Source organism: Poecilia latipinna, unplaced genomic scaffold, assembly GCF_001443285.1.
Source record: "Poecilia latipinna isolate Pla-1442-1.1 unplaced genomic scaffold, P_latipinna-1.0 Scaffold391, whole genome shotgun sequence".
Classification (NCBI taxonomy): domain Eukaryota; kingdom Metazoa; phylum Chordata; class Actinopteri; order Cyprinodontiformes; family Poeciliidae; genus Poecilia; species Poecilia latipinna.
In genome coordinates, this window is record NW_015113007.1 from 275368 (window position 1) to 285656 (window position 10289).

Genomic DNA, 10289 nt, shown 5'->3' on the forward strand with positions numbered 1-10289 from the left:
TATTTTTGTTTTTTTTCTTATATATATCAAAAATATATATATATATATATATATATATATATATATATATATATATATATATATATATATCTAATTGAGGAGATTTTTTTTATTTGTAACTTTGAAATCAATTTTTGTTAATTTAAAAGTAATGTTTGAACTTTTCCTGCTCCCCTCCCAGATGATGAAGTGGACTACCAGTTGATAGACTTCTATGAAGAAACAAAGGTTAAGTTTGCAGATCTCTCACAAGATATGCTATGGGAGTACATCAATAGTGGTGAGCCCATGTGAGTATAGAAATTTGAACTTTGGGAGTCGGTATGTAATATCTACTCAGTCTGTGTGGTAACATCACAGTCCATCTTTTTCTTTTCTTTTTTTTTACTCACTATGAGGTGCATGAACTCGCCTGTTTCTGGACTTTGAAATTTGTTAAGGCTGTGTCCACCTCGTTTGATTTGGCAAGGTTTTTCCATCATCCCATCCACCAATCAGTTATCTGAAACTAACTGGGTCACAAGGGCAACAGGACCAAGAGGGAACCCAGAACCTCTCCTCCTAAGCACAGCATTCCCTGGCCAAATGGACTATATAATCCCTCCAGCAAGTTTTAGGTTTCCTCCTGATGGGACAAACCTAGAAAACCTCCAAAGAGAGGCGCCCAGGTCCATCCTGATGAGATTCCTGAACTACCTTGACTGATGCTTTCCCATGCGGAGAATCGTCAGCTCTGTTTGATGATTCTCCACTTCTTGAGCTCTCGCCTAATGATGGAACTTCTCACACTTTTTCTCTAGAGCTGAATCAGGCAACCCACTGGAAGAAACTCATTTCGGCTGCTTGTCTCCAACATATCTTTCTTTCAGTTATGATTTGCGCCTCATAACCATCTGTGAGAGTCGGACCGTAGATGTAAATTGAAAGCACCTTCTTCACCACAGGAGATCAGATTAACGTCAAGTACTGCTGCAAACAAAACCTCAACCTGTCAGTCCATCACCCGCTTCGTCCAACCATCGTCTCGTTCAGAAGACACCAACACACTTTAGATGCTCTGCTCGAGGCCGAAACTGACCCTAAACATTTCAAGTTTTGCATGTAGATTTTTACGTGGCATTTCCTTTTTGCAAGAAAGCTGAAATGAGTCAGAGTAGATTGGGGGGGGGGAGCATTCGTGAACATCAACTCCCGAGTCCTGCCACAGATTTTTAATCAGATTTATATCTGGACTTTGCCTGGGCCACTCCAAGGGATACATTTGCTTTTAGTCTAGAGCTCATCTAGACCAAAAGATGAGCTCTTTTGGAACTCATCCAAAAGAGCTCATCGAACTCATCTCAGAGTTTCTATTGAAGCGTTCGAGTTTCATCTCAGTAGTTCGGGGTTTACCGCCGTATGTTTAAGACAGAGTTTGACTCATCATGGCAAAGCTGAAGAAAATCTGTGAAGATGGCAGTGATTGCTATCCAGGGGACAGTGATTGCTTTCCAGGGTTTCCTTCAGGATTGCCTGAAGCAAGTCTGACCAGCTTCCATGTTCTTACTGAAGGAAAGCATTCTACAACAAGGCACTTTGAATTGCCTTGTTGCTGAAAATGAGCTATATAAATAAAATTACCTTACCTACATAGAACGATGCTGCCACCACCATGTTTCACCCTGGACAAGCCTTTTGAGGGTAGTGTGCATTGCTAGTTTTCCAACACACACTCTCTCTCGTCATATATTACTGCTTTCAGTCTATGTGATACTGTAAAGTAAAATGTTTTCTGTGTGTGTCAGGGACAAAGCTGGCGGCTACGGCATTCAAGCTCTGGGTGGCATGCTGGTGGAGTACGTCCACGGAGACTTCTTAAACGTTGTCGGGTTTCCCCTCAACCACTTCTGCAAACAATTAGACATGATGTACAACCACTGTTCTTTCATCAACCCTGAGAAAACCGAGTCTGTCTATGACAGTCATTCCACCCCGATTCTAATTGAGCAGAAAGACACCTCCACATCCATCCCCAGACCCAGCAGCCCTTCGGCCAGCCCGCTTCATAAGGTTCGTCAACGCTGCTGTGTGATCAAATGCTGTCGGTCTTTAGTTGATTTTGCTACAGAAACCCTGTTTCTTACAGGTGAAAAAGAAAGACAGAGAAAGTGAGGCAAACATCAATAGTTTGTCGAAACAGGATGCTGGAGAGATCAAGCTTCATAATTCTGAAACTGCCATATTGAGGAGTAGAGAGGGAGCCGTCATTGATCACAGCGAGCCTCAAAAAGGAGACTTGGAGCTGATTTATGAGCTAATGGACGGATTCAAAGCCTCAAAGGTAACAGGAGTTTCCAGCATTAATTTTATCTTTTAGCTTACAGTTTTTATTGAGAATCTCTATGCAGTAAGGACTATCGGTCATGTTTTATTCTTTTTTTTTTTTTTTTTACAAATTTGTTCTAATATTAAAGCAAAACGTTGCCGTTTTGGTGAGAACGTTGAGCCAGGTGCTAAAATGTGGTTTACAAGTTGCACTTTTGCACTTATTTTTTTTTTTAGTTGCACTGCTTCCTGTTTTTTTTTTTTTTTTTTTTTTTTTCTAAGTTTCCTGGCAACTTCATTGTGCCCATCAAAACATGCTCACGGTGATAAAACACAGCTGAGATTGATATCTTTACGTTTCTTGATGAGTAAGTGAAATATTTTGGGTTTTTCAAAGAGGATGACAATGTGGGAAAAAAAAAAATAAATCATCGTTCTTGTAAAATGTTTCAGAATTCCCCCTACAGATTTGCACAATTCTTTCTCTTTTGCTTTCTATAGAGCGCTTGCTGTAACACTGGTTCCCACAAAATGATTTTTTTTTTTCACGTTGCATCAATCTCATCTCTCACTTCTTTCATCAAATGGTGCTTCGTTTTTGCTTTTGATCTCTTTCAGTGTGGCAGTTATGACTTGATTTATGGTGTTTCCAAAATGTGGTTCATGTCATTGGTGTAGGTTTGTAGAAGTATGTCACTCAATCAGTGCTGCTTTCTTATGTCAAAGATTTACTTGACACCTCCGCAGTCACACAGTCATTTTTCTGCTTCCTGGCAGCCTACATTAAAAACTCTCATGCTTTCAACAGATCACGCCTGTTTCTCTGGTTCTCACTTTCTGTTAGGGGGCTCTTTTAAAAACTTTGTTTTTTTTTACACTGTGCATCACCTTGTTAACATCACACAATCTCTTACTTACCTTGCATATCTAATTATACCATCTATGGCTTGATTGGTGCTCTGGAAGCTCGCAGCTAGTGAGCAGATTACACCTTTTTTTTGTTTTTTTTTTTGCTTTTATACGGTTCTGTTGTGAAGTTAAAGCCAAAGCAATGCATACAAACGTTTATTTATTTATTGCATTTTGCAACTCGAGCTTGAGCTTAAATAGTCCAGTGCATTGGAAAAGAGGCACGGTACAACTTGAACTGGGGCCCATTTCAAGCCTTTTTTTTTTTTTTCTTACTTGTTCTTGCAAATTCATGCAAAAAGTGGACAGTGTTAAGCTTGTTTGTTCACACTTGGCATTAAAATTCTTTATCTGATTTTTTTCGCTCCGTACACCCAAAGGGGCGTCAAAGAACACGCCCTTTGCTGGTTTGTTGAAAGACTTCAGTAAGTGGGACGTTTTAGCTTTGATGCCTTCGTAATCATTTTTCTGTGTTTGACTTTACGGTCATGGAAAATTTTTGCTAATTTAAATCACCGGCTGATTAACTGACACAGTATATTTTCCACTCGTTTCCGTTTTGTATAATTTTTTTTTTAAGCTGGTGTGAATTTGTTAATCTCTTCCGTAAGTCTAGCTCACCCACTGACTCTTTTTGGTTGCTCTAATACATTGAGTTTTTTTTATTTATTTATTTTCCTTTTTCTTAAATTACAACCCTCTTCCCTGTCACAAAACATTTCTTGAATATTGGGGGTTGACAATTTCTTACTTTGGATATGAATTTTACAGTTTCTTTCTTTTTTTTTTTTTTTTTTGCAAAGTCCTATATCATTTAAAAAAAATAATGGATAACAATATCCCACTTGCTGTAGTATTCTGGTTGCTTTCTTTTTCTTCATTGTGTTCAATTAAATAATTTAAACATTAACCATGACTCTGATTAATCAGCGCTTCATTATTTAAAAGTGTTCTGCTGGAAAAACTCTTGCAGCTTAATTATTTATGCTAACATGCAAGCTGTGAAAAAAGAACACGAAGAATAAAAAATGCTGAAATTAACAGAGCAGCACAAAGATGCTAATGTTTTTATTTATTTTTATCACTTTTTTTATCGCCTGATAATCACTGCCTATTATTTTCGTGACCCAGCATCTTTGTTTTTTCTGTGGAAACATTTTCATCAGGAGTTTCTAAAAGGTATTAATCCAACAAATAAGTTTAATTTGACTGAGACGTCAGTGTCTGATTTATCGATGCTGTTCATCAATTGCATTTTTTTATTTAAAGCAAGATTCTCGATAATATTGCTGCTGCAGGAGGAGGGTTGGCGGATCTTCAGTCCGTGCCTGTTCCTGCTCTTGTTTTGGCGTCATCTGTTTTTGCCTTTTTTTTTTTTTTGTGTGTCATTTTTGCTGAGTATCATTTTGAAAGTGCGCTTCTTAATTTATCTGTAGATCTTTTCGCCTTAATATGATTACATCTCGTGCATCGTTGCTGTATCTCCCGAAAATGTTCCAGGCGCTGTTCACGGCATCGAAGTTCTGCCTGTTTGACGTTCTGCACAAGAAGCCTGGGCTGGACGCAGAGCAGATAGCCCAGGAGATCAAAGCCTCTGTGAAGGGGACAGAGACGCTGCTGGAAGCTTGTGTGTCACTGGGGCTGCTGAAGACCAGAGATACAAGTTAGTCATTCCTCTGACGCTGTTTTTATTCCCTAAGCAGCTTCACTTATTAGGTTTAAAATGGCTAAATTGGCTAATTTAGTTCAAAAAGCATATGTTATCTAGATTAATTTAACACAGTGATGTATCTCAAATGTTTTTTTTTGTTGTTTTTTTTTTTCTGTTGTTTTTATCTAAGACGACAATCCCTATCAACCTGCTCCAGTAAGGATGTATTTATTCCTCACAGTTGATAAACACTCAAATATTAGGCTTCTTAGAAAATTTGAATATCGCACAAAAAACAATCAAATCCTTCAAACGGAGGGTAATCTATGAAAGCTGATCTGTAGAAGATTACTATAGATCAGAGTGCCATGCCAACGTTTGCATAATGGAAAATTGAGTGGATGGAAAAAGTGTGGTCGAAAAAGGCACACATAAGATGCAGAGAGGACACCTGCTTTGAGAGGAGTATGAACCGCATTCAGAAGGCGTGGACTCCATCGGTTGTGAACACTTAAAAGAGCAACCACACGTCGCCCTATTTAGGGCCGCAACTTACTAAAATAAGTTACTCTGTGTGTAATAAATCTGCATCTAAGTTTCATTGATGGAAATTAATTTCGGAATTTATGTTTCGATGATATTTTGAGATATATATATATTTGTTTTTGTTATTGTTTGTTTGAGCAGGACGCCCAAAACCTGGATTTGAGAACGCGGACGTGGCTTCGTGTTTCCTGCGCTCAGATTCTCGTTTCTCGCTGAACGCCTACATTCTTCACTGTAATGACACATTGTGGCCTGTTTTCTCTCACCTCGAAAGCGCGGTGCGGGAGGGAACTAGCCAGCGTGGGAAGGTCAAGGCATCTACAGAGATTTGTCAGGTGATCATCTTGCAGTTCACTATCTGATTGATGCGGTGTAGATGAAACTTTCTGCAAAAAGCTTACCGCATTGATATACCATACCGCTCGTCTTTTTTTTTTTTTTTTTTTATAGGAAGCCAAGCTGAGATTCATGCATGCCATGCACAGCTCTGCTAAAGTGGCAGCTGCGGCCGTGGCGACGGCCTTTGACCTATCCAGCTACAAAACGGCCTGCGACGTGGGCGGTAAGAAATGAAGGGACGAGGAAAATGAGCTCGCCGTTTTTCCCAATGAGAAAACGTTCGTCCGCTTACAATTTTATCGGTTTTGCCAGGATGCACCGGCGCCTTCGCGTACGAGTTGACTAAAACCCACCCCAACCTGTCTGTGGCTGTGCTTGACTTGCCTGCCGTTGTGGAGATGAGTGGGCCGTTTCAGCGGCAGCACGCAGACAAAAGGGTCACTTTCAAAGCTGGTTAGTTGTCAATCATGTTGTTTTCAGTTACTAGATGTCGTAGTGATGTAGTGATGGAGCCAGAGCTCTCATTTGCACTGTAAATTCCCCGTTTCCCTGCTGTTCGGACAGGAGACTTCTTGAAGGACGAGTTGCCTAAAGCGGACTTGTACATCCTGGTGAGGATTCTCCATGATCTGAGCGACGAGAAGCTGCATATTCTGCTGAGGAGAATTTCAGATGCGTGCACTCCAGGTATAAAAGCTAAAAATAATTAAGAAAAAAAGGCAAATTGTGTATAGTTTCTTTGTATTTAATGTTGTTAGACTGTTAAAAACAATTAGAAGCACTAAGCCGAGTGTTGTTGGAATATAAAATCAAAAAAATCAACTGCTGCTTTGTTAGCATAAAGGAGCAGCGCGGGGCTCTCTGTGAGACCTGTGCGAGGAAACAGCCGAGCCAAAGCGCCTGCTCGCTTATACGGTGATTTATTCTTTCTGTTCGTGCTCTTAACGTTGCATGTTTGCATATACTTTCTGCCGCCAGGCTGTGGCCTCCTGCTGAGCGAGATCTTTCTGGATGAAAACAGAAGCGGCCCGAGCCGAGGGCTGCTGCAGGCTCTCAGCATGAGCGAGGGGAAGCAGCGGAGTGCGGCGGAGTACAGTCGGCTTTTGAAGGGTCACGGTTTCATAACGGCACAAGTGAAGCACACGAACAACCTTCTGGATGCAATGCTCTGCACCAAGGCGTAGCAGACTTGCACCCTTACCTACATTTAGAGCTTTGTGATGTTGGTTATGATGAAGGATGTTGTTGAACTTTGCCAATATTAAACACTAACTTTTGTTTTTGTTAAATATGAAAATAAGTGAAAGATGTCCTTATTTCAGGCTGAACTCTTTATGTACAGGATGTCAGATTTTGCACTATTCTGAAGATTATTGAATTAAGATTGTTCTGTTATGCCAACTCTAAAATGAAGACATTTAACAGCTGCATGTAACACTTTCCTAAATCTAGTAACTTTATCCAGACTTTGAAAATTCAAATTATTCATCAAACGTTTTGTTACATAATGAGTCTCTTCACAACTATATCTGCTGGAAGTAATATTTGTTTTGATTAAATAATAATGTAAAATTACCTTATGTCAGAAATAAGGTTGGGAAATGCACAGCAGTAGAATTAATGTATTGCACTTAAATGTTTTTAGAGCAACATGTTGCATAATTGAAAATACTTAGTATTAGAATAATTAATAATATAATATGAATGGAGGGCACACATTTTGCCAAGTAAAATTTTTTTAACTTGTTACTGTTAAAAATTTTCAGGACAAAGCGGGGAATGTTAGAAACATTTAATGTTGGAGATGTTAAATCCTGCTCTTGCCTTCGGACTTTAAAAACAGAGCTGTCATCAGAAATGACAGTTTGCAGCTATTACTATGACATTACTGTCATACATCTTGTTTGCATGTGAAGTAAACAGGATATAAATTAAAAAAGTGGTTGGGGTACATTTACAAATGTTTTTTTTTTTTTTTATACTTTTAATAATATATCAACAGAATCAATTTTAGCTCCATATTAGACCTTTGCAACTTTGTACTTCCGCCGTCCACACAGACTTGTCCTTGGGGAGGTGGCGCCTGTCTCCAGCATACATTGGGTGAGAGGTGGGGTACACCCTGGACAGGGGCAACACAGAGACACACACACTCTCACTCAGCTAAGGGCATGAAATGCAGCGTCAGTTACATTAAAAAAAGTGATATAAAGTGCAAATAAATAAGCTGCGTAGCAGTTTGGGGCTTGACTGCTGCAGTTTTGTTCACTTGATGTTGCCAGGTAGCTTCAGGTAGACCATGTTGAAGAGACTGTTTCTGACCAATCACTGGAACATCCTCTGCAGGGCCCTGTTGCATGGGATAGTGCAGCTGGAGCTCCACACTGAGAAGCGGTACTTCAACACACTCCACAACAAATCTGCAAAAAAAAAAAAAAAAAGAAGTGTCCGAAGCGACGGTTGTGTTAGCTTCCTTCTGTATTGAACGGTTGCTTAACGTGAAGGACTTGCATTCAGGTCATGACCTTCTGGAGTTGATCGTCCTCTTCCTTGTTTTTCTCACAGAGAACCAGGATGTTGTCTCCACACCGTCTCTTTCACAGTTTGACATCCTTCCTGCCGATTGACTCATCGCTTGTGAACATCTTCAGAAACATAAAAAAATAAAATAAGAATTGCTGCTTTGATGTAGCATAGAAAGGACGTTGCTTTGTCTTTCAGTCTTCATCGCTCCAAAAACACATCATCTGTCCGAGCTTGCTAAAGTTGAACTCTCCATACAAAGTGTGGTTTGTGAGTTTCTTGCAGGATCAAGTAATCTCCTCAAGATGGCGCTAAAAAACCACCGCATCTGCCTGAGAGTAGCAAAGAAACATATGGAGATCCCTATTGACAGAGAATAATCCCCCCCCCCCACCCTCCAACGTCTGCATATCTGTTACCGGGATCAAATTAATAAAGAACGACAGAGAACTATCAGAATTGAGGTTGAAGCTGCCAGGTTGGATATTAATGTGCATTGTGTGCATTTGGTTTGGAAGCACTGCCTTGTAATCTGTAAAGGGGTAGGACACCATCCCCTAATTCCTTACAGATCCTCTTCTTGGATTTCAGTTTGGAGGCAGCAGTTAAAGCAGCCAAAGAGCCGCAGGGAGCGCGGGGAGGATCACTGGCTTTGATAAACAACGCGGATCATTTTGGATTGCTTTTTAAAGTATTTTCCTAGGAGGGTAAAGAAGGGTGGTCAATGTTATTCACTGCTATTTTCCTGTCATTTCGTATCCAGGCTCTCTGTGACATCCAACTGATTTCCATTTCTCAGGTTTCAGTGTGTGGATAAGGAGAGACAGGAGAAGGGGGGACTCGAGTTCAAACATGACACCAAAGCAATTCACAAGATGCTTTATTTTTTTTCCCCCTTTCTCTCTTTTTTATTGACAATGTCAACCATGGCCATTACAAAAAAAAAAAAAAATCACGTTTGCAATGCTTTTCGGAACAACTCGAGGTCGTGTCGCTTCTCACTTTTAAAGGACATCAAAGGAAACCAGAGCAAAACGGGTTAAATGTTGTGGGAAAATTTCAGGCCTTTGAAATACAGATGAGCGTCACAAATCAAAGCAAAGTCTGTTTCCACCGCCCCCCCAACCCCAAGAAAACACGATGAAGCATTTCCAAGAAAGGGTATTTTGCATATCTGTCCACTCTTGAGTGTCCCGGCAGCTGGACCCGCTTCACCCTCCAAAAATGCCTCTCCTCTCGTGTGCCGGCATCAACAGCAAACACACTGCTGCGCGTCCTAATGAAAACCATTCAAGTCAATCAAGTTTAGCGGAGACCAAAGGCCAGTGTAATTTGGGAAAATTGCTGAAACTCCAAAGTAATCTTCTGTAATGTGATCTTGCGTATTGAGCGCTGGCTGTACTGTACGTGTCGGATAAGAGCTCAGTCATTTTCTTCAAATGCAGTCCTGACAAGCAGCATGGCTATCCACCTGCAAGTAATCATCATTCTAGTGTTAAGTGCTTTGATATTAAAATGACTGATTTAAGACCATTTGCTGCTAGCAGATAGGGGCCTTAAAGCACTTCCACATGTTGATAGAGAGGATAAGGCGAGTTTGTGAACTGGCTTGGCTGCGTGTTGCAGAGCGGCCAGCGATAACATGTCCTGCGCGTAGTAATAGAGCAGTTATGAAAGCAAACTTACATTTATCATGAATGATGTGATCAGAACCTTTTAGATAGTACCAAGAGCAAGGGTTTAGATTTATTATGTTTGTTTTTTGACATCAAATTGAAATGTTGTGCAATTTGCAAAGACGCCACTTGAGGGCAACGTTGGCTAAATAAAACATCCACAGCGTTAACGCTACCTTTTTTTTTTTTTTTTTTTTAGGGGCTTTGATTACTAGCCATAAAAAAAAATTTAATTAAATAATTATTTTTGTTTTTTTTTTTTTTTTAGGGGCTTTGATTACTAGCCATAAAAAAAAATTTAATTAAATAATTATTTTTGTTTTTTTTTTTTTTTTAGGGGC

General features: G+C 39.9%; 1 protein-coding gene and 1 long non-coding RNA gene across 3 annotated transcripts in view; one reads left to right on the forward strand and one right to left on the reverse strand.

Annotated features, from left to right (window-relative positions):
* The window catches only part of asmtl (acetylserotonin O-methyltransferase-like), a 17455-nt gene extending 10218 nt beyond the window's left edge, over positions 1–7237 (forward strand). The window contains exons 7-15 of the mRNA XM_015037083.1: positions 182–290; positions 1785–2049; positions 2126–2320; positions 4714–4876; positions 5552–5745; positions 5861–5972; positions 6062–6202; positions 6314–6436; positions 6728–7237. Coding sequence (XP_014892569.1) covers positions 182–290; positions 1785–2049; positions 2126–2320; positions 4714–4876; positions 5552–5745; positions 5861–5972; positions 6062–6202; positions 6314–6436; positions 6728–6933 — 1508 coding nt within the window. The 3' untranslated portion in view covers positions 6934–7237. The remainder of the gene's footprint in view (positions 1–181; positions 291–1784; positions 2050–2125; positions 2321–4713; positions 4877–5551; positions 5746–5860; positions 5973–6061; positions 6203–6313; positions 6437–6727) is intronic.
* Positions 7238–7962: 725 nt separating this feature from the next.
* LOC106950313 (uncharacterized) overlaps positions 7963–10289 on the reverse strand; it is a 12247-nt gene continuing 9920 nt past the window's right edge. For both annotated transcript variants that reach the window (XR_001425587.1, XR_001425586.1), the window contains exon 2: positions 7963–8394. This is a non-coding gene — a long non-coding RNA (uncharacterized LOC106950313). The remainder of the gene's footprint in view (positions 8395–10289) is intronic.